General features: G+C 39.2%; 1 protein-coding gene across 1 annotated transcript in view; it reads left to right on the top strand.

The window, feature by feature from the left end:
• Positions 1 to 3,641: 3,641 nt before the first annotated feature.
• Positions 3,642 to 25,374, top strand: part of nme5 (NME/NM23 family member 5) — a 62,606-nt gene continuing 40,873 nt past the window's right edge. The window contains exon 1 of the mRNA XM_048231075.1: positions 3,642 to 3,730. Coding sequence (XP_048087032.1) covers positions 3,715 to 3,730 — 16 coding nt within the window. The 5' untranslated portion in view covers positions 3,642 to 3,714. The remainder of the gene's footprint in view (positions 3,731 to 25,374) is intronic.

Raw genomic sequence — 25,374 nt, forward strand, 5'->3', positions numbered from 1 at the left:
ATAAACAGGTCAGCTTCTCATTACCAACCACTGTGGATTATTCAAACTAACCTAATTAAGTTGGCTAGTTGTTCTTAAGAGTAAAACCCTTTTCAACATGAGTATAACAACAAAATATAAAGTAAATATCTTTAATCTTTAATACATGCTTGGATCGCCCGGTATCGGTATCGGCCGATGCTAAAAGCTACAATATCGGTATCGGATCGGAAGTGCAAAAAGCTGGATCGGGACATTCCTAATTTGCACAACGATATATTGCCTCATTTGCATATTTTATTTATTATTTTAGGCAAAGTGTAATACAAAAAGTATTTGTCTTAATATGAAGATTAAACTGGTAGAAAAGTATTAGAATATTTATAAAGGGGGAAAAGGGCCCCATTCACCTGTAGGGTCCCATTCACCTTTTGCACATCTCCATAGAACTTTATATTTATTATTTTTGATTTTTCCTCCATCTACCCATGTCCTTGAATGCCTAGCCTTTCTGGCTATATGAAATTTCTAACAGGGTTTTGAAATCCTGCGCTGCTCAGTTAGCTCCTGTGTTCACTTATATCTTTAACACATCATTGGCTCAAGAGACAGTGCCTACTTGCCTCAAGCAGTCTGTTATTGTTCCAGTACCGAAAAACAAAAGTCCATCATGTCTGAATGACTACCGCCCATTAGCCCTGACGTCTACAGTGATGAAGTGTTTTGAGAAGCTTGTGAAAAACATTATCTGCTCATCCCTCCCTGCCTCCTTCGACCCCCTCCAATTTGCTTACAGAGCCAACAGGTCTACAGAGGATGCCATCTCAAACCTCATGCACACCACCTTAACTCACCTGGAGGAGGGGAATGGGAATTATGTGAGGATGCTGTTCATTGACTTTAGTTCAGCATTCAACACGATAGCACCTCTCACCTTGGTCACAAAGATGAAGGCCTTAGGACTGAACACCACCCTGTGTCACTGGATATTTGACTTTCTCACCAACCGTTCACAAGTGGTTAGAGTGGGGGATCTGACATCTGACACATTAACCATCAGCACTGGTGCTCCCCAAGGCTGTGTTTTGAGTCCACTGCTGTACAACATCTACACACATGACTGCAAAGCCAACAGTAGTCATACCTCTATCATCAAGTTTGCAGATGGAAAAGTGATCTTGGGCCTGATTAGTAACAACAATGAACAGCTCTACTTGGATCAGGTTGATGAGGTGGCACAGTGGTGTCATTCTAACAGCTTGACACTGAATGTCAATAAAATCAAGGAAATGGTAGTGGATTACAGAAGGCAGCAGCAGAACTACAGTTACTCCCCACTAATGATCAGCGGGCAACCTGTAGAGAGTCACAAGTTTTAAATACCTTGGTGTCCACATTACTGAAGACTTAACATGGACTGTTAACACTCAATATGTTCTGAAGAAGTCCAGACAACGACTTTACTTCCTTCGTCAGCTAAGGAAATTCAAAGTTTCTACATCCATCATGAAGGCCTTCTACACTTCAGCGGTTGAGAGTGTTCTAACTGGTAGCATCATCACCTGGTATGGGAACTCCACAGTTAGAGACTGTAGTACTCTGCAGAGAGTAGTGCGCTCAGCTGAACGTACTATAAGAACTCAACTTCCTGCTCTACAAGATCTATTCCAGAAGAGTACTCCTAAGAGCCCAAAAGATTCTGAAGGACTCTTCTCATCCTAACAATGGATTATTCCTACCGCTGAAATCAAGAAGACGCCTATGTCGTTACAAAGCCAGAACTGAGAGACTCAGGAGAAGTTTTTATCCCCAGGCCATCCGAACTCTGAACTCACACTATACTGACTTTGCACACATTCACTCCTCAGCACTCTCAAACATTTCCCAACTCTGAATTCACACTATACTGACTTGCACTCATTCACTCCTCAGCACTCATGACCCCCCCCCCCCCATAAATGCACAAATAGGCTGACACCAGACATAATTTCACTGCATTTCTGACTTCCAGTAACTATATGCATGTGGCAATAAACTTCCTTGTATCTTGTACCTTGTGTGATAGTGTCACCTTGTGGTCATTTTCACGACTTTCATCCCGGGTAGAGATTTTGGCACACATCCTACGTTCTTCAATGGGGTCATATTAGTCTATAACAGTTGACAATTCTTCATATTCTGAAATGAGGTGCATACAAATCTTATCCAGGAGGACCTCTACTGCACGGATCTGGTTCACAATCAGAAAACGTCTCTGAGCTAGAAGCAGGCTCTGGTTCAGAGGTTTCCCTCCTACAGCCTGTACTACGAAGAGGGGTTACTGGCTTATCTGGGTAACTTCGAGAGTAACTTGATCACGTGTGGCATAACTTCCCGATTAACCCGTACTACGAAAGGTGGATATGTTTTAACCTAGGTATGCTGAAATGGCAATTTACGCTGCATCTCAAATTTGTTCTTGGTTAACCCGAGGTTTCCGTTAACCACACCCTTTATAAGTACCACCCCGCCACTAACAATTCGAGACAATGTCGGCGTACCTGGATGATCCATACGACATCGGAGCGCAAATCGTGAAGTGCTCTCTTCGAGGGGTTTTAGATACCGTCATATATATATATATATGAAGATATAGATTGTCAGCCGAGGGAATTCGTTATCTTTGTCAGATGATCTAGGCAGAAGTCTCTAATGTCACCCGTCATAGCAATGCCCTACGTGGACATTCATGTATTCCATCTAATCGGTGATGCTGAACATCTGAGCAAGAATACTGTATGTCCGTGCTTTACAGTAGTGTTCAAAGACACCTTTTTCTTGTTAGCTGTAAAACAGAGGCCAAGTGAAGGCGATAAGCATACTAGGCCTACATGTTTTCATAATTAAGAAATATTAATGCAAGTTATGACTATATAAACCACTATTCTGAATACTGTGTTTGTGTTTCATTTTCACCTGCTGCCATGTGCGTTTGGCAATGGTTAGGCATGTAGCCTACTAAACCAGTCAATGGGGCTACTTAAACATTCAATTAGGCCTATCCTATTACTGTAATCTATATGCCCACTTCTGAATTGTGTTGCATCTGTAGGCCTTTCTATGAACTCAAAATAGGCAATTTAATTATTTCAACTCATTTCATACATTCCGCAAGCCATTAATCCTAACACATATTTGAAGAACATGTGGAAATAAAACTTTACTTTTAGGCATTTAGGCTACCCGATCTGCAATACGTTGCCAACATCCTTGCCTTGCTTTGTTCACTGCCGACGTATTTGATTTTTGTCGTAGAGTGGTTTTTAATTCCTCATAACTCAGCCTCATAACTTGTCATAATAATTGTGCATTCCTCATCCATAAAATAAGGTGATCGCGTCATCACTGAAAGTGGTGACTTGCGCTGCAACCCGCCCCTTTTATCTGAACGCGCACAAACTCCAATTAGGTTAACCCTAGCTCAACAAACTTCATAATCAGCGTCGTAGTACCGATTAACACCACTTAAGATAACCAGGTTTTGTCAACCCCGGTTTAACAAAGTAACCCTGGGTTACATCTGGGTAGGTTAAGCTCCCTTCGTAGTACAGGCAAAGATTCTAGGCCCCAGGATGGTGTTGCTGAGATACTGTAAACAAACATTCTGTTTATAGTATCTAAGCAACGCCAACCGAGGACAGGCCAGAAGATAAATATCCTACGAGACAGTTGAACTGTTCTACGATCTTTGGCCACATGAAGGACGACGCAGGTTAGTGGGCTAACTGCCAGTTAACGTTACTGCCAGCCATAGCTTTGGTGAACATAAACTAGCTAACAAGCTCATTAGACTTTATTTAACAACTAGGCTAACTTCTAGACGGCCAAGGCTAGATCCTCACCTATTTTCGCCAATTCATTACAATTCATTTATCTACGTTACTAGGATAGCGGATTCCGATAAAAAAAAAAAACATTAAATTATCGTCGTATCGAAAATGACAATGTACAGTGAGTCGAGGTGCTGTAAACCGTGTTGTAATAACCTACTGCATGGAGCACGGAACAAGTATAGGCTCAAAACGCATGGATCAATTTGATATTTTGGTCATAACGTTATCGACTTAATAAAACCAGATATAGTTGACGAACTGCTTATTTCTTACATGGCTGAAGCATTTGATCAAACAGTGATATTTGAAGTTGCTGTGTTAACTTTCATTGGGTGTGATCGTGGCACAAACATTATAGACCTAATCCAGAACTCGCCATCAGAAGTCGCATGCGCGACACAATCAGTTCATTTTGCTGACGGGTGTTAGGCCTACTACTAATGGCCTCCTTATACCAAACAACTTTGACAAGATTTGGGAAAGATTCTTGAAAGATTGTAGCTTTACTCAAAAGACTACAATCATTCATGAGTGTTTCCCAAATCTTGTCAAAGTTGTTTGGTGTAAGGAGGCCATAACCTGCACAGGTCATGTTTTTATTTTCATTTAATTGCATTTGCTGTGACTATATCAAATGGCACTCATGTTAACTTGAACTTGGTTTAGTGGGTTTATAGCTGGGTCAAAGACAAAACTGGGTTTTCAAGCCTCCAAAAAATAAAAGTATTCAAGAACTCAGAACTTTTTGTTCTTTCTGGACACTATAGTGTATATTATGTAATTCAAATATTTTCGGAACAAAAAATAGTAGAAAACATACATTTTTTCTCTGATTTCTAGGAAACAACCCCTAAAACGTCATTCAGTGTAATACATTTTAAAATACAAAAAAACCTTGGCAGGCATAAGAAGATTTAGAGAAGGTGTTTGATTTATTAAAGCACTATATGTAAGGACTGCATTGCCATTCCAAAATACTAATTAGTTGTAATTTGAAACCTTTACATTCTGCAAATATTATTTCCACCACCAGGTTTTACCCATTTGTCAGGAATAAGTTTTTGCACCAAAGTGAATTCTGTTTAAAAACCAATATTATTTAGTTTAATTGCATATTTTGAATATATGTGGTAATAAACAAAAGTTATTATTTGCATTTTATTTATTTTTTAGATAAATATATGCATTACACTGAATGACCAAGTTATTACTCTGAATGACGTCTTATCAAAAAGGTATAATGCAATGCCACTATAAGCACAACTATTGTTGTATTGTTGTAATATCATTAGACAAAACTAGACACAATCCTAAGTAAATGATGCAGCAGAAGATATTGTCAAAGAATAATCATTTTTTATTGAACATTTAAAACTTAACAAATAAAGGAACATTTAAAATGAGATGAACATCAAATAAACATTCTTTAATTATTCCAAAAACTTCTCCCAGTCTCCATGGCTAAGCTTGGACTGCCTCATTGTAAGGGGCTCTGGCTCAGACACAACAGCCTTGATGTCCTCTTTGAAATAGAACACTTTGTCTGCTATGTCTGACCAGACAAATGCGTTTTTACCAGCAGCACTCTGGTGCATGCAGTTGACTTCTACCTCCTCTGCAACTACCTGCTAGCCTGAAGGACCAGGCCCAATCTGAAAGATTAAGGGTCTGGCCACGAATAACGTAATGGCCCAACTCGAGGGGCGGCACCAAGCACGCATTTGAAAATCTCACTGCACGTAATTGGATAACACTATACGATCAATGTTAACTGACTCATTCCGGACTTCGACCGCAATTGGATAGCACTATGTCCGTCAGCGGTTTAGCTCGCCTCTGGCCCGCCTATATCAGATACACAGATATGATTGGTCCCCCGCGATGCAAGGGGCAAAAGTTACGTGCATCATTACTCGTTGCCAGAGTCTCTCGCTGAGCAAATGTAGAGGTCCTCTGGCTTCTGTATGTCGCCTCCCTTCTTCACATGCTTGGAAGGCATCTAGAAAAATCAATAAAAAGTGATTTTAAAGTTTAAAAACATTTAATTATTAATCATTATTAAAATGAAAATTACAGATACTATTAGGGTAATATGTTACATTCACTTAATCATAAAATGTGCATTATAATAATAATAGCAATAATAATGATAATCATATATTTTATTACAAATACGATTATTAATGCATTACTACTGTATTAATACATTATTATTACTGTCTCACTACATTATTATTACTCATTATATTAATGCCACTGCTTTACACTGAATGACATATCCATTACACTGAATGATATAGCCATTACACTGAATGACATAGCCATTACACTGAATGACATTTTAATAATTAATCATATTTTACAGGCAAACAGTTAGCCACCTATATCAAACAATGGCCTTGATCTACAAAGTTTATAACAGTTATTTACTAAATACACTTGTTTAGATGAATATCTAACAATAAAAGTGTTTCCTGGCATTACACTGAAAGACATGTGGATTTGTATATCAAGTTACCACAACATAAAAAGGTGAAAATATAAAATATATAAGTCAAGTCAAGTCAAGTCAAGTCAGTTTTATTTGTATAGCGCATTTAACGTGCACAGAGTGCCACCCAAAGCGCTCCACATTAAGACATTGTCATTGACACATACAAAATCATAGACTAACAAAGACAATAGCGGACGGAGCGGGCGTGAGTCGCCAGCCGCACTGCGACACCAAGACATAGAACTACATTTAAGAAATAACAAACACAAAAGATGCCGGACGGAGCGGCGTAGTCGCCAGCGTACCCGTGACACCAAGACATACAAGACAAACAACAAACAAATTAATAAATAAAATAAATACAAATTAAAAATAAAATTAGTCCAATTTCCAACCGGCTGAAAATGTCCAAGGGCAATGATGACTCGCGTGAAACTGCGCACAGTTGTGTCTCCACAACCGATGCATGCAACGCCAACAAAGTTCTTTACACTGGCAGTCTGGAAGCATAACAGTCCGAAGTCACTGGAAGCATAACAGTCCGAAGTCATGGGCGATCTTGTCAGCAACGGTGGACGTTTAACAGCGACCGTTTGTAGGTCCGTAATGCAGAGTTCTTCAACGTTAACGTTAACGTAGTCTGCTCAATCCAGACTCCAGGCAGTTGGCATGGCAGCTCACTGGTCAGAAACAGCTCGGCGGCCTCAGCAGATATTTCTCAGAGTAGCTCCAGCTGTTGTCCCGAGAAATCCCCTCGACCAGACAGTGAAGTGCAGCACCGGCTCACAGATGGATGGGAAGGATGTAAGAGGCCCAGGGCAAAAGCTAGCCATAGCAAGCTCCCAATGGACAGACGTTAACAACATCAGCCGACTTGAAAGCAGTAAAAAGGACTAAGAGAATAACACGAAAACTATCAAAAATAACGTAAATAAAGAGAGCTAAACTCACCTTACTGTGTCACCTCAGGGGTCTCCAGGGGTCCTTTGATGATGTCACAGATTGTCACATGACAATCAGTTTCTGATATGATTTTAATATGGCTTTTTGATGTCATTACACTGAATGACCACTAATGAACTGACTATTTGGGACAAAAGTCCCCTATTGATTTCAATATCAAAACATAACAATAACTCACTGTCCTTTTAGTATCTCAATTCCAACACTCATAAAAATGTGCCAAGGTAATTTATTTGTTGTTGTATTGTATAGTAATTCCAGAAAGGAGGTTTAACAAACACTGAGATAAAACTTAACCTCTGGGTTGTCTGAACCTGTGGCGACTAAACCCGAGCTGTCGGTTCCAAAACACCGGTTACCAGTTAGTTCAATCAACCCTGTGTTAGATAACCTAGAGTTGTGCTGCTTCACGCTAACTTATAAAGGCATCATCTATTGAGAGTTGAAACAATGAGTGAAACCGCCCGAACGAAGAGCACCGTATTTTTCAGAGGCGGAGTCGAGGCTTACGAGGAGAGAACTGTAACAAAAAAAAGAGCAATACTTAAGCGCCTGCATCCGAGACCTTGCTTGGCAGAGAATAGCCTAACTGACCGTGTAAATGCGCACGCTTAGGATAGCCTATTTAATGTCAAAAAGCACAATTAAATAATTCACTGGACATCACGTATTGTATTGACTGCTTTGAATGATGCTTTCTTAAACTAGCCTACCTTGTCACAGATTGAGTGGGCCATAGAATTCTTTGAGAATCCCAAATGTAATTTTGTATTTTAACACGGGTTCTGCAGCTGTGGGCCAAGTTAAACTTTTATACCCATCATCGGAAGGGTGAATGTCGGAAGGCATGGGTAGCCTATTGGACATTTCAGTGCACATTTGGAAAATGTAATAAGTGATGCTGACCTGCCAGTTGGTGAAACTACACATTAATGATCCTTGTGGGTTTGTGTCCAGGAAAACGAATGAAGTTAGCGCAGGGACTGCTTTAGCTAAGGCAAACTTTTACGCACCGACCGACAGCTTGCCGATATGCTCTCATCTCCAACACTACAAAACTCCCAGTCGGAGAGCGTGTGTAGTAGCCTATTAAAAATATTTTTATCCCAAATGCCATCAGCATTCTTAACCAAACTTAGTGACAACATACATACCCGGCTGACCTGTACAGCTATATATTTAAACTTATTTATCAATTTTCTATAGGCTATGTTTCCCCTTTTTTGTACTGTACTTGTTTTAATTATATATTTAATGTGTCTGAGATGTTGTTTGTCCATCTGTCTGGTGAGCCAAACACAAATGTCCACTATGGTGTAGGCTAGGCTAGCTAGCCTACATTAAAGATTTATTATGACCGCCGCTAGCGAAGCTAGCGAAGCGGTCATATAGGGATTGTCAAAGTTTTTTTTTTTTTTTGTTCGTCATCTACTTCCTGAATTTTTGGTCAACGATACCCAGGACACCGAACCACCGGGGCACATGAAATTTGGTGGGTATGTAGCCCATAATTTTGGGTAATTTCATTTTGTCCCCGGAGGCCACTCCCCCCCCGTGCTGGGCCCCCCCGAACCGCAAAAAAGCAGTTTTTCCTAAATAACTACCTGAACCGTGGCACTGAGGATGAAGAATCTTTTATGGTATGTTGGTCTCAAGGGCCCACATCAATCTGGCCCATAATCACTCATTTGTGATTTGCACCCCCCCTCCGGTAAAAAATGAAAATGCAATATTATTCTGCTTTAATCGCCCCTATCTTCAGTTAAGATGTTCAGAACTGCACCAAATTTTATGTGTATGAGGGTCAATGACAAATAAGCCTTCAAAAAGTATATATTTTTAAAAATCTGTAAAAATGGACAGAATACATTCATTTGAAGTTGGAAGAGTGTGTTTAAACAAGTCTTAATGGTTGCACAACATTTACAAGGTTTAAATAGAGTTTTAGACTGTATTTGGGTAGATGACAAATGGCAGAATTCAGACTGTCCATGTGTCACACACTTATAAAAAATGGCAATTGTTAAGAATTTATATGGAAATGTTGTAGGTCTGGTAGGTTCAAGTTCTGTCATATTAAATTTATTGGATTTGTATTTCACTTTTGACTTAAAATAATCATCCAAACATAAAAAATGTCATATGGTGTGACTGTCCACCATGTGTGCGAACTTCCTAAAAAAGAGTGTATATCAAATAAAAAGTATAATTACTTTAAAGTTTTACCATGCATATAAAATAATTGGATGTTTTTACAACCACAAAAAAAGTTTTGATGTTTATGCATGCTGTCCAACTAAGTTATAATCAAATATATTTTGTCCATAAAATGGTTGTCATATGGCGTGACACTATATTGTATATTTTGACTGGGCATTCATTTGGACATTATTATTGTGAAGAGGACCCTGCTTAATCAGGAAGTAACAATAGAATGTCAGGAGTAATTGGCAACGTCAAGAGGTGAGTTCTGCTTTTTAGATTTTTATATAAAAAGCTTTGAATTGGACATCATCAATCGTGGCCAAATTTTAGTGTCTTATGGTGTGACATCATTTGCCTAAAAAGTAGCTATTTTCCACAAATATTCTTCATGAATTCTTAAAAAGCACTGCTGCCATGTGGTCAGTTGCATGCTAAATAATAGTTAGCTGTATTTAACTGTCTAGAAAATTAGCTTAACTGTCAAAATGTCATATAGTGTGACGCTGCATCATATGGTGTGACAGCTTTTTTCAAGTCACACTATATGAAATTTCTGTCACACCATATGACCAAATTGCATTTTTACATAAAAGTTCTTGTAAAAATATGTTTTAAATTCAGATATTATATGTTTTTTTGTTAAATCTGTGATAATTGGGGAAAAAATGTATCTGTACAATTCATATTTCTCATACTTTTTTCTTTTATGTTACCATGCCATGTAAGTTTAAAAAAAATAAAAAAAATAAATACTAAACTTTCATCTATTTTGCTGTTACACGCATACACCATTCATAGAGTGACTTCAAAATTCATTTTTAATGATTTTATTGTCATTAAAAACCCTGTTTTGCTCTGACACATGGTGGAGTGGTGCAGTTCATCATATGGTGTGACACCATGTCATTTGGTGTGACATTAAATAATGTCACAAAAAAGACTTTATAATTGAAAAATCATTAAAACATCAATAGCACATAAAGGAAATGGTATCTGCAAGAACCTCAAGAATTTTGAGTGAGTTCTTACAAGAAATATCAGAATTAAGCTAAAATATCTGGTTACACTTAGGAGCATTCTCCACCTTGACAAAATAACTTGTTAAATTTTAGGTTTTTCTTCTAAATATTCATAAGGAAATGTTGCAAATCAAAGCAAACGTGATTAAAATGTACAGTGACATAAATTAAAGTAGAAAAAAGTATCTAATTTTCATTTTATTTCAAATTATTTTCACGTCACACCATATGACAATTTTAGGCACTAACATGACAAATTGACATATAAATATATATTTCACTTTTTTTTTTTGGAAAAAAAATGTATATTAGTGAAGTTTAGAGATACAGCAACACATATAAACACTTTTTAGGGATGATATTTGAAGTTTTTTTAAATTCCTTTTTTCAGGCTTATTTGTCATCCACCCATTTGCAATTTCACCAGCAAAAAAATGTCAGGTGGTACAACCGAAAGTTTCTTGAAAAAAAAACTCACTTCCTTTTTTTTTTTAGTAAGTATACCTGAAAGTGTCTACAGTGCCCAACACATTATTATTTTGTAGTTGAGCTGGGTATTAAAAGTAACTTATGGATTCTTTATTGTAGGGGGCAGGTATTTTGGGTTTCCAACATCAAACTTTAGATTTAAAATGTGAATAAATACTCTATACATTTTAAAAGTATATTGTTGCATAGAATGATTATTTACATCACAATTTCCAAACATTTGTTCACTTCAATCTCCCATTTCTTGGTTTAAATTAGTATTTTACCTGGTTGCACCACCTGACGATGCGGTTGCGCCGTCTGACAAGATTCATAATAACAACACATATGTTGAATAATTTCATTTTTATTTCACAGAATAAAACAATCTCAGGTGTCTTGGGTCTATTCAAGTATTAATTGGTAAAGATAACAACTTGTTATCATTCTATTTAAAGAAACTAAACAGATCAGAAACAACATTACATGGCAAAATATCACTTCATATTCATTAGAAACTGAATAGGCTTGAATGAAGCACTAATTGGTACAGATAAAAACAGGTTATTCCATTTAAGAAAACTGTACTAAACTGATCAGAAAGAACATTGTGTGAGCAACATTACATGACAAAATATCACTTTATATTCATTAGAAACTGAATAGGCTTGAATGAAGCACTAATTGGTACAGATAAAAACTGGTTATTCCTTTTAAGTAAACTGTACTAAACTGATCAGAAAGAACACTGTTTGAGCAACATTACATAACAAAATGACACATCATATTCATTATAAAGTGAACAGGCTCCAATGAATGGAATTGATTCATGTTAGGCGGGCCTACTAAAGCAGTCCCAGTCGGCATTGGTAAGACGCGTGTGCCTTGAATTAAGTGGCTCTGGTTCGGATATTACTTTTATAACATCAGTGTGGTAATATAAGGTAACATCTGCAGGATGGGGCCAAGTGAAAGCATTCTTGAGCCAAACTGCTGCATGCAGCTGACCTCTAGCTCTTCATCAAACACCTGAAGAACCTGCCCCACAAATGGCTGTTCCTCATACCTTACCAAGACAAATTTTCCAGTAAGACCCTGTTGAACATTTACACTTGCCTCGGCACTGCTCGCTGGAAAGCTTATCATGGTGGGTTTGTAGCATTGGCAGATGTCAGGCCTGCTACAGAAACAGGACAGCTCTCGATGTAGAATTGTCCTTGGTTCAGTTGACAGGATCTGGTGTATGCCCATAGTTCCCTTTACCAGGGGCACAACTTCAGGGACAGACTCATCATACTTCCTGATGTCCTCCTCACACACCCAGAAAAACTTAATTGCACTTGATTCCTGTCTCTCCTTCAAAAATTGGTAGAACTCCTCTGGGGTTTGAATGTCTACTCCCATGTTGACAGAAGAGTCAGCCATCCTTTTAACAGCACCCCCAACCCCATCTGGTGCACCTTTCCCGTGAGACTTCTCAGAAAAGTTCCAAGTGACCTGCTTGAATCCTGATAGGAAGGGGATGGTGCTCAGCAGGTAAAAGTTCTTTTTATTACGGTACTGGGTGACCGGTCCATCGCTCATCACATGGAGAGTAGTAGGACGTGGGTTGCGATTGTCCATAATATCTTTAATCACAGGCTCAAGGTGGGCCCACACAGCTCTCTCATCGTGCCGGAGGGACCCAGAGATAGTGGCAAAGGATTGCACTCCACCTGAGGAGTAGGCAACACAGGAGTGTACAGTGGCCTGCCTTCTGTTTCCTCCAAAGTGGAAAGCCTGCACTTCCCTGTTGAGTTTGCAGCCGAAATTTTCTGCAAAATCAACATGCACAACTATCTCATCATCTCTAAGGCTGTCTTTTAATGCCCTGCACTCTTTGGCCTGGTGGAGCCAATTAAAATGGTGCTTTGCAAGACCATCAAGCTTTCGGTTGAAAAGCTCCAACATTTCAGATGATGTACCATGTTGTGTCTCTTTCACAAAGTTCATGAATGTCCTTTGCTCCTCTGTGACCGGTTTTCTCACCCACTGAGACCACACCATCATCTCCTCTGTCTGGGGTTGTGAAACTTCAACCTCAGTATAGCAGCATTTTGCACAGATTCTGTACATACAGGCCTTGTTGTCTGGATCACATACAATTGCAGACAACAGCTCAGAAACACTAGATGTTTTCAGAAGACCTTTCTGCTGCAGTTTTTCAGACAACAGTTTCACATTTTCATGGTCCATGCAGGCACATGTATTCCTGTCAGATGCTTTTGGCTGAGTCACATAGAAAGGACAATATCTGACGAATTGTCTGTAAGAGAGCATGCGGGACTTCTCCATTTCAGAATTATATGAGATATGGAGTTCCGCTAGGGGTTTAACAAGAACACGGCGTTGCTGTTTGTTTTTGTTCTTTGTCACTGTATCTTTTTTCCCTGGCAGCAAACGACTGTTCTCATCACGACAGAGGAACTCCACAACTGTTTCTTTCCTTTGTAGAGCCAGTTTTTTTGCACCCCTTTTTGTAGATTTAACATTTTCCTGACTCCTAGCTCTGTTCTGTCTTAATCTTTCTAGGCGTTTTTCTAAATTTTTCTGTTTCTTGTCTGGCAGCCTCCATTTCCCTTTTCATCTTGTTCATATCACGGCAACTTTGCTCTCTTTTTTCCATCTAAAGCTGCTTGCTCTCATTGGTGTGGAAGATGCTCTTGGTTGCTGATCATCTAAACTGTTCTCTGCATGAATGTTAGGGGGGTCAGGCTGAAGTTGTGCTATTGGTGGGGGATCCACTGACTCAGGTGTTACTGCTATGGGAGTTGTATCCAGTGACTCTGGTGTAAAATTCAAGATTTCCTCCATAGCCCTTTTCCTTTCCCTGTTCTTTCTCTGATCTTCCTTCCACTGTTTCCTCACTTTATCCTGTTCTGCTCTAGACAGCTGGCTGATTGGAGGCTTCACACATTTTCCCTCTCTCTTCCTCTTTTGATAACTATAAAAACAAATACTAAGGTTAACTGAAATGTTCTAATGTTAAGTCTGACTGACTGCTGTACAAAATAACAACTACCCAAAAACTGGCTTATCTACATGTATTACCTTTCTTTCCTTCTTGCAAGATATCTCTCTCTTGCAGCTGGATCATTTTTAATGCGCTGCCTGTAGCGTGCTGCTTTTTCTTTGCTTGATAGTGGCATCTAAAATCATTGAAAAGGATATTTAAAAAATGTAATAATATAAATATATTTAATGTATATAGTTACTATTAATGTACATTTAATTAATATTTTTTTAAATATTCAATAGTATATATCAGGTTAACATGTTTATTTCATCAAGAAAGGACATTTCTTCTGGTTGTGCCACCTGACATTTGCTACTAATTCCCAATTATTCAGGCATCTACTTGGACACCTATATAACCTTTTGACTTTGCTAGCTAGTTCGTTCATTCATTTTTACAAAACAATAAAGAGTTTTAGATTAAAATAACTTTTTCACAGCTTTACATTGGTTGTACCACCTGACATGTGAAACTGTACAAGTCTAACTATGAAGAAAAAACAGCTATTTTTATCAATATTTGAGAGAGATTTACAAACCTTTCACTCATCAGTAAAGGTCACTTGGGGTCCTTTTGATGATGCAATATCCTGTTAACTCATCTCTCTCTTCAATTCAAAATAAAAGTTGTATGAATGCGGTTGCGCCGCCCTGACATTTCAGATATGCACATTTCCGGACAAAGTTGCTTTCAATATTCCAAACAATTTAAGAACAATGTAACTATTAAACTTTGATTATTTGAAAGGTTTTCAATATAAAATTATGCCACCATATTAATATTATATTAATTGATATTTAAAATTACATATATAATGCATTTTACATAGTGTTAACTTGCTCGGACGGTTGCGCCACCTGACATTTTGAGGGTTTGAGATGGCAAAACATAAAATATGTATCATTTTTATGACAAACTGGAAATATGTTCAAATTAAACAGGTTTTATAGAATAAAATAATGCTTATTATAAATCATTAAAAAATATTTTAAACCAAAGTAGTGCACTCGGACACGAAAATCTGCACGTCACGTCATTGACCCTTGATTGACCTGGCATTCTCTGGGGGTATCCTACTATCGGTATTAGAACGGCCGATACATAATTACAAATTCAGTAGGATTAAAAGAAAGCCAAAATAAATATTCATCATAATCATCATGGCTGCATTTCCAGTATTGGTGATAAGTAGTCGTTTGTCCACTGTATGGCGCATCGTTGCAGTGAGACATAATTTTGTTGGAAGTTAAAAGTGGGTTGGAAAAACAATGAACGCTTTCTACAAGGACTGTGGTTTACCGCAGAAAACGTCTAATAAGGATAGGATGATGTTCACATGAAATGTAATTCCCATTTCTTCTTGAAGCCAAAATAAATCTGAGGATGTTTATCGGACATGCTTGGTTTTTACTGCAGGTACGTTAATCTTATAATATCAATAAGGACCTAGGTAATGTTACCGTTAGCGTTGGTTGAGTGATGGAGGCCAATTTGATTGATTGCATTTGTAGAAAACTATAAATGCGGTTATACCAAGCAAATTGATAGCAGCACTGTAATTGTATCTTTCGACTGTCATTTGTTGCACGTGCTACAAAAATCATTCTGTGCAATGGAAGATTTACCAACGTTACACCGGTCTGATACAGTTTTGCCTATAAATGCGTGAGACTGAGACGCCTGTTTATTTTGTTTTAAGTGCGTGCAGGGTGTGAGAGGGGAATCGATGTGCTTTGATTCCAGCTTGGTAGTTGTAGTCTGTGAAATTAAAAAGCATGTGTGTGTGAAGTATCCAAACAATGACACCTTCATTTCATTCTGGCTGCTTTAGCAACACACCTTAAGCTACTGTGTAGTGGGTCCCATTTAGAAGTGGCTACTTCATTCGCGCTTTCCTTGACTCATGCAGCTGCGTGAATTTTATTACAACTTTTCGCCACGATACGGCAGTTTAAGTCCGCTTGATACTGTAAGGCGTAAGCCATTGGTTTCCAAAGGAGATTTTATTTGTGTCACCAGCATAGCCTATTGACAATTTATGTTGTAAATAGGCCTACCTTATAAGCCTACCTGTAGCTTAGGGAAGCTAACAGCTTTCTATTAGGATCTAGTTTGTTAGTTACAGTTTTGTCATAACTCCCTGATGCATTTTTGCATTTAGAATAGCGTGGAAAATTAAACAATATCGGGTGCCTATGGACTAGGCTGGGTTTATTTTTTGATTTCTTAAAAAATTGAGCTTGGTCTGGTGAAAGCCAGACTAGCCATGGACCTCAGTTACACAATGCAAGGGAACAATCAGCCTATATTTGCACGAACAATAACGGACAACAGCTGTTCAACTTTGGCCCGTTAAAATGTGTATGAACAGTCTAGGGACGCATTTCATCAAGGCCCATTTGGACATGTCAGTTATTTGCACCACTGGTTAGATGTAAAACAGCATTTCGTTTCAGACTACTGTTACTTAATTTGTGCACTAACAATAACGTTTCAGACTACTGTTACTTAATTTGTGCATTGACAATAAAGTATTACATTTGAACTAACACAACATTCACAAAAAATCCATCCATCCAAAAATGACCTTTGTTTTTGATAGCTGTTGAAAACGGCATGGAACTGACAGAGATGTTTTTGTTTATAAATAAATAAATAAATAAATAAATAACATTATGCTGATACCTTTTGCTTTTCCCAAATACAATGTAGCCTACAGGTGTAAGTGACCTTTCATCAATCCAGTCGCAATGGATGAACTGTGATGAACTGCCCTACTTGTGATTGTTTAGAGATTTTAAAGGTTTTATAACAATGCTACATCTTCTTTGGCTATTCTACAATCTATTCACCTTTTCAGCACCAGTAGGCTATTTTCTGTGCAGCCGCAAACACACACTCAGGCATGCCAAACAAGCATACACAAAAGTTTCAAGAGTGGGGGATGGAGTAAAATATGGAGACAAATTGAAGTGTGATTTATTTTCGCGGAACGGATGTACAGGACTGAGCGGCGGTCATATTTTGTACCGCTATGCGGTACATCTAGTTTTATTCTATTCTAATCCACCATGCTGCTTTTCAAGTAGCCTATATTTAGGATTCAGCTGAAAAACTCTAGCGCTCTTGAAAAACTCGTTTGGAAAAGAATGAATAGGCTATCATGTGATGTCGTGGTCTTATCGCCCTCTCACGGTGAATTGCACGGATGAATATTACATGATTTTGTGCTTCTTTTTTCAATCTGACCTTCGTCAAAATGAAACGCCATTGTGTGACAAGTGTAAAAATAGTGGCCTGATTGAACATGCACTGAAATAACCGAACGTAATTGAACATAACCTGAACAAAACCTACCCCCTACCAGGTTAAGTTCAGAGCCTATGTTACCATAGTTACTTACATAGCCTGATCATTTTTGAGCTTTCTGGAACTGAAATCCCAGGTTTACCGTTTACTCTGGGTTTACATACCCAGTTCAGTTCAGAGCCTATGTTACCATAGTTACTTACATAGCCTGATCATATTTGAGCGTTCTGGAACTGAAATCCCAGGTTTACCGCTAACTCTGTGTTAACATACCCAGTTAAGCCAGTAAACCTGCTTTCTGGAATACCCCTCTGTTCATGGGATGAGGGTTTGATTGAGTGAGTGAGTGAGTGAGTAATTGAATAAGGGACACCTGGACAGTCGTTTTAAGAGTTGAGTGCTGCTTTGTCAAGGAGGCTGGACAGACGGGGTGTTTTTGTGGAGTGGTGGATATTGTTGACGCTTGTAGGCTATGGTAAATGAAAGTTGGGGCTTTTTGTGATAAAGTCTTGGGTATGCTATTCACCTAGATTCTGATTCTGAAGGAGAATATCTGCCTTTTGGAGATTATGATCGATCATCTATTGACAGTGATAGTCACGGTGCATCTGTGAATGGGGTGCGTCTTTGCGTGTATACGACGGTGTCCACTAAGCATAGGCCCTACCATGCTTATTTCGACCCTCTGCCCAACATAGCTGGAGGTGGCAGTGGTAATCGTGATGATGGTGTCCATAATGGACGTGGTACAGACAGCAGGGGTAGTAAAAATAGGGCTCTGAAGAACAAAGTCACCCACGACAGCAACCGATATGACCAGGCTACTATAATAACGGTTTGTGGTTATAGGCTTGTAATAGTTTACTATTGTTGGTTTACATCTTAGGCCTACTGTTTTCCTGTTAATTTGTTAAACCTGCTCAAATATGTTCAACATCCAGTATTTACTGAAAGGTGCATAATTAGAGGTGCTTGCCATCCAGTGGCAAATTAGATACATTTACCCCCTTACAAAGACCACTTTCAAGCCTTTTGAAATTTTGATATCAAAATCCAATGGTGTTGTTTTCTTAACCCTGGTGCCTAAAGTTTGCCATGCAGGTTTAAATAAGTTATGAGAAGAACATATTTTTATTTGTAGTGAAACACACACATACCTGTTTTTATGCTTTTTGTTTTTTAGAATTTGTATTTATTTTATCATTTAATTATAAGCTAAGGTTGTTAGCGTTAGAGTATTAGGGCCACACATGAAGAAAAACATATTTTTACCATGACGAGATTAAACTCGACATGTCGACTTTAACTCATTGAATGCCAAGCTGTTTTCGGAAGCTTTGTCCTAGAGTGCCAGCAATCTAGACCATTGTTGATGATTTTTGTACAGCCACAGCATATTCTGTGTTATAGCTATGAACACATACAATGGCTCGTTTGAAAGGTGAGACTTTAAGCTCTCAGTGGGTGCAAACCGTGTATTTCTACACACCTCTGTTCCTGAGAAATCCCAAGCTAAACAGTGGCTAGTTTTCATCAAAATCCCAGTTTTTTTTCTAGAAATGGAGATATAACGTCTTTCATGAAATATGAAGTGTTGCCTGTAAAGTTTCCGGGAAGTGACCTAGCGAGACCTGGCGAGACTGCCACCTAGTGATAGACCCACGAAAATGGCCTGGTTTTGAGCTGACGTGCATGCGTCACTGATTCGGCCCAAAACGGCAACCATCAAAAGCCGAGTTATGATAAAACGTCCAGATAAAATGTCCAGATTGTGCGTTTTCATGAGTTTTCGATCGTCATATATTTCATTTCCATTCATCACAGAGTTCCCAAAATCACATATAAGGTGTGTTAGAGTGTCTAGTTTCGTAATAAAAAAATAAATAAAAAAAAAGCTAAAAACGTAATATTACGTTTTTGCCACTCAACGCATGGGAAGGAAAAACGTAATATTACGTTTTTGGCACTCAATGAGTTAAAGTCGCCATGTCGACATTAAACTCGACATTTCAAAAATAAAGTTGAAATATCATGTCGACTTTAATCTCGACGTGTCAACATTAAACGCAACATTTTGAGAATAAAGTTTGGAGAGAGAACGACCTGGGACGATTGAAAAGTGATTAGACCTACATCATGTGGACAAAACATTAGAATTTAACCTCTGTTGCTCAGCCAAATACTTTCCTGTTAGGTCCTTTTATCACGGAGTTACAGGCGATAAATGCAATGGTCAAAAGTAAACGTCATTAGCGGTTTATTTATTTATTTATTGTAGGCCTATTATTAAAGAGTGTTTTTCCTCTAAAGTTTCAACTTCATGCTTCAACTTCATGCAATGGTTAACAGAGAACAATATCAACATTTTAGAGTGGCCAGCCAGAGTCCAGACCTCAATCAGTCAAAAAAGTGAGCACAAGGCCAAAGTGATGCAAATAATCGTTCCTGCCTCAAAACCCAGATTGCTGCTAAAAAGGTGTGGTCTTTATTGTGGAGACACGGAGAGGCTTGGTAGGTGTTATAAGAACTATTTTGAAAGCTTTGATGGCAAATAAAGATGTTTCTATTGATTATTTAAAAAGGGCATGAATAATTTTGGATATGCCATTGTTTATAAAAATTTTAAAAAAGATAAAAATTATTTATTTTTTTGATTCCATGTTTCTACCACATTGTCTTACAACCTTTTGGCATACGTGTGGCAGTGTAATTTTCAGTCAGAACAAACATATTGCCCAGATAGCAAACATACACTGGGACGGAACTGAGCCACACCTACCACAACGTCCGGCACGGATCTGCATAATGGACCTGATCCGCGCACAAACGCTTTTATCGGTCCAAAATTGGTCTGGATCCGTTTGGACGGATCTGGTACCAATAAGGGCTAAGACTGGCCCAGTTCCGTATGGTAGTCTGTGTTACTGGCGTGTTCCAGATCTGTTTATCATATGCAATACTGGTCCGCTTATTGTGTGTGGTAATGGACCCGCTTATCAGACATCAGCCGGCTTTATTTGACATGTGAAATGTGATTGGTAATTAGGGCTAATTATCCTGAAAAATCTGTTTGCTACACATTTGCTAACAGGTTCGTTATAGGTTCACCCAGGCTAAAGTTCGTAACGTTTTCCCAACAGCTCAACTGATAAACATAAGCTAGGCTACAAACACAAGGGGGGTAAAAAAACTTTACACATAAGTGTCTTATTATTTTTTTTATTCAACAACCTGTCTGTAGAAGTACCATCCCAGACAAAGTTTAAGTCGTGTTAATTCCACTGTTCCCATCGATATTCAGGCTGTCTTCCTCAGTCATCTCCATGGTCAATCTGAAACAACACAAAATAAACATTTATTCCTTTTTGCAAATAGCCTAAGTCACAATTACACTCGTTTTTTATCATCAGTGATCATGTTAGCGTTATCACTGTTTTTTCCAAAATAGTTATTGTGATGGCTGTTTTGTTTAAGTTAAGCTAGTTGTTGTTGCTGGAAAATAATAGTAAAGTTATCAACTCGGTTGCTTGTTGTTGTCTCTGAATAAACCAACAGAGATAAAAAGCAGATACTACCTTGAAAAGTTGGGCTGTCCTAGTCAACCCCAGGCTGGCAAATCATGTCAAAAGATTGATAGTGAGCAAACCAAAGATCCTTGATTAACATTACTGCTTGGACTTCTGCATGCGTGGCAAGAATATGGGGTTGTTTCATAGCACTGTTAGATCTGACACAAACAACAATTGACTACTTTTACTACTGCTAGGTAATAATAAAAATAATGAAACGAACATATGATCAATATTGAGCCAACTATATCTTCTTTTCCAGCCTTACTGTAGAAATGAAGTGGCCATGGGAACATAGTGCACCCCCCATGGTTTCTAAATTTGTGCCATTCAAAATACCTTTCTTTAGCAGCCAGTTGACAATGAAGTAGGGAAAGGACAGTCAATTTAGCAGAATCAGCACCTTAATTAATATCATTACCACCTGGGTCTGCTGTGAAAAAAGCGGTCCTTCGCTCATATCCGTATCACAGGTTTGGGCCAAATCAGTGTTTTGTATTTTAAACGCATCTCCTGACTTCCAGTTGAGTTGCGGAAATTGGACCTGGGACAAATCTGTAAACCGGTGATAAAACAGCATTGCTAGCAGAGCTGAAACCTGTATCAGGAGTAGACCTGGCCCACAGTCAGATACCGTATGTCCGCTTACAGGCGGATCTAAAGGCTTTTATGCGGATCCGGCCCAAAGGAAATTGCTATCTGGGTTGTTCTTAAATGTGTATAAGTTACGTAAGGGATAATGGACGACACGGTGGTCTGTTCACAGAAGTTAATGCACGGTCGAGGTTGTAAACCGGCCCCGACGCGAAGCGTGTGTTCATTTCCTGTTACAATTTAAACGTTTTAATCGACAAAACTGTCTTGTTTGTAGAACTACTTTCTTCCGACACATATCGACTAATTTCTCAACTTGCAGGACAAACTGCCGTTACTAGTTCTAAATGAATGGTTGCTACGGCCAAAGGCCAGTCGTTAGTTCTAAATTGATGGTTGCTATGGCCAAAGGCCAGTCGTTAGTTCTATCTCTCCCGTTGTCAAGCGGGCATATGCCAAGATTCGAAAAGGAAAAGGCTACACTGTCAATGTCAAAATAGCTCATTTAACTCTGTTGCAATGTGACAGTTGTTTATGATACACCACCTTGCCCACCAAAATACTAAAAACAGACATGCACTATAGGCTACAATACTATTCGTTTTTATTGTTTAAGATTGAACTGCACGTTCCCGTTGATGGTGAAATTGGACATCGAGAAAGGCAACTCAATGGACTGTGCTGGCTTAGAAGTCACGTCCACGCTCCTTTGGCTTCGGTCGTCATTGGTTGGTCCTGCTGCGGGGCAGCTCCCAGACAGAATCGTGCTCCAGCGTTTTCTGTCAGCTGTGTATGGTGCCCAGTAACTCTTTAGGCTGGTCTCACACCTATGTCCAGTGACTGACATTATCTGTCTGCTCTCCAGGCCAGCCTCAGACAGCATCTGGACTGCGGTGCTCCGCACTGAATGGTTTGTGTAGCGCCCTGACAGCCCTAATGCCTCACTCATGCGTGGAAGTAGGAGGCCGAGGTAATTTGCTCCCATTGGCTCACGGGAGTACCAGACCTCTCTTCTGTTTAAAATGTCCTGCAGAATGCCTTGGAGTCAGGTGGGCATTTAGACAGATATTTTTTGAAGCTGGCAACTGGACAAAGTGGGTTACCTGGCTGCGCAAACATGAAGCCCCTGAACATCTGCTTTTGTGGGTCCGTCGCTGTCTTGTGGTTTTTAGTCTCAGCATTGTGAGACAGGCACACATATTCGACCCCGTCCTCATCTTTTTTTATATGAAATGAATCAGGACGAAGGTCTCGATTACCCTCCCTTCCTCTCCTCGCCAAGTTCAACTGGATGTCGAACCAGACTTTTCGGACTAGTCCGGCTGCTGTGTTGGGCAATAGGTAGTCTGAAGTGCGGATGACATGCAAATCGGCCTCAGTGATGGGGGGGTGATGCTCACTTGCATCTTTGCCAGCCTTGCGATAGTTTTTCACGACTGATTTAAAAACGTCATTGGCAGATTTAAATTCTTTATCGGTGACAATGTTCATGTTGATCAGATGTCGCTTAAGACCATTCCGAACGGGCCAAAAAGCTCAAAATCGAGTATTCTTTTCCCGCAGCTGTTCTTACGGTTGCATAAAATGCCCTTAGGTGTTCGTTAACAGCACCTGCCTCCAGTCTTTCGAAATCACTCAGCGTTAGGCCTATGTTTCTTTCGTTTAGCCAATCGCCCAAAACACTTACTGCCCAAGCAGTGCTCCTCTTCGTGTTTTCTTCATGTTTCTTGCTTTCAGTTTCGTCCAACTCATCAGTAGTGATAGTGATAGTCTAGTGCCTCTTGTTCGCAATAACAGCTGGTGATGTAGGCCAACTTTTCCTTTTCAATGGTTTTTCTATGTGCCATCCCAATTCTGCCTTGGCCCAGTTGTCGAAACTGCCATAGTCTCCGTAAACATTAAAAGTTATTGAAGACAAATCGCACATTGTAGCAGTTCGTCGGTGCTTGTTGGTTTAGGCTGATACAATGTTTCAAATTAACGGTAACTTTCACTGCATTCGATCGAACTCTGCGAATTAATACAAGTGTGATACGGCCAAAAAATGGATCTACTTCATAGGTGTGCAGATAACATATGGTTAATGGTCGTTCTAAATTACGTAGGACAATGGGAAATTCAACCAAGCAGTGGAATAATTGTTTACTTATACTGGATCTCAATGATCAGAATCAGTTTGAGTTTTCAACGATTGCACAGATTGTCCCATCAAACATTTCAAAGTCTTTTCCGTAATGTCTGATTGTACTTGGGTCTGAAGACAATGGAAATCGCCAGGTTACTTAAGAAACAAGCAGACGGTGAACGTAGTTCAAGGTATCCAGGTGTATAAGCCACGGAATAATACACAAGTTTCCCAGCTTGTCCGACGTTTCGTGAACAATTTTTCAACTTGATGTACAGTAGCCTAGTTGCAGCTTTTCGGTGGCCGCTTCTGAGAGCGGATAACTCCGGACATAGAATATAGAGTAGTTTATTTATTCACATTTTACTCAAAATGCAAACAAAAGCCTCTATCGCATTCACACGGTTGAAAAATTGTTTGCGACTTTCGCTCTACCTGGCCAAAGGTGTCCTAGCCCTATAGACCTGTCCGGAATAAGTCCCGCCTCCGAAACATCCGTGTCCACCCAACTTCCGGTCGTCAAATGTCTATGGGAAATAACATGGCGTTTCAAAATATCGTACACTGTCAAACTCTGTAGGTGGCAAAGTAGAAAAAGCTGGTGGGCCGATTGGCCTACATACTTCTGCCATCTAGTTTCCACTAGATTTTTTGATTGTCGGTGCCATTAAAGTAGCCTAGTAAACGATTATTAATGCTAACCGGGAGCTAGTTTCAATGTACGCGGGCGGAGGAGAGCGTTAGATCTCGCTCACAACCAGTCACAACCTAACGTGATGGTCATTTCCATGCGTGATTCACGCGTGATTTCAGTGGTCTATAAAAGTAAATCGTTTGCAAGGTTCAGCCTCTTTTCAACACGACTTAACTTTGGTTTGACTGTGCTGAGAGTTTGTTGGCTGTTATTGAGATATTGTTGAGATATTCGATTGCTTGTAGCTCATAGACACTAAAGACATGACGAAACAAGATTTTTATTTAATGATAAACAGACTAGGAATCAGAGGCAGAGTCGTATTGAGTCGATAGCTTTATTTTGCATGACCTTGATCAGAACAGTAACATTTTCAGAATGTATTAACAACCTATCAAACATGACGATTTCACACAGGGTTAGTGCCACCTCCCTAGACAGGCTCTGGTGCCACAAACTCCATTTCGGTGAAGACAAACTATGAAATATTGCCGCTGCTATGCAACCTTGACCCGGGGAGTCGCGGCGTCCGAAGCGTGCGTTAGCTTAGTGCTTCTTACTGATATATTTCTACTTTACGGCACCGACAATAAAAAAAATCCAGTGGAAACTAGATGGCAGAAATAGAAAACCTTTTTTTTCTATTTCGCCACCTACAGATGTTTGACAGGTATTATATTTTTTGAAACACCATGTTATTCCTTATAGACCATAGACTGTATAGAACTGGACAGTGTGCCGTCTGTTAAGAGTGATGCGAGCGTTAGTCCAGAGCCCCCTGGTGGCTGGCTGCAGTAACTCCGCCCATCCCCTTGTATTTCAATGGCCAAGTAGCCAACTTTCCATGTCACTTTTCTCATCTAAAACTATTTTTGTATCAACAACTTTTTATTCGAAAAAATAGTTTTCAAGATGCTTCAATACACACAATTTTTCTTTTCTCGCTGAAATTATTTTGTTTAATGTTATATTAACAAATCTAAAAAGGGCGTGTTTACACCTATGATTGACAGCTGGCTGGCTGCAGA

This window comes from Alosa alosa, chromosome 21 (genome assembly GCF_017589495.1).
Source record: "Alosa alosa isolate M-15738 ecotype Scorff River chromosome 21, AALO_Geno_1.1, whole genome shotgun sequence".
NCBI classification, from domain to species: Eukaryota; Metazoa; Chordata; class Actinopteri; order Clupeiformes; family Clupeidae; genus Alosa; species Alosa alosa.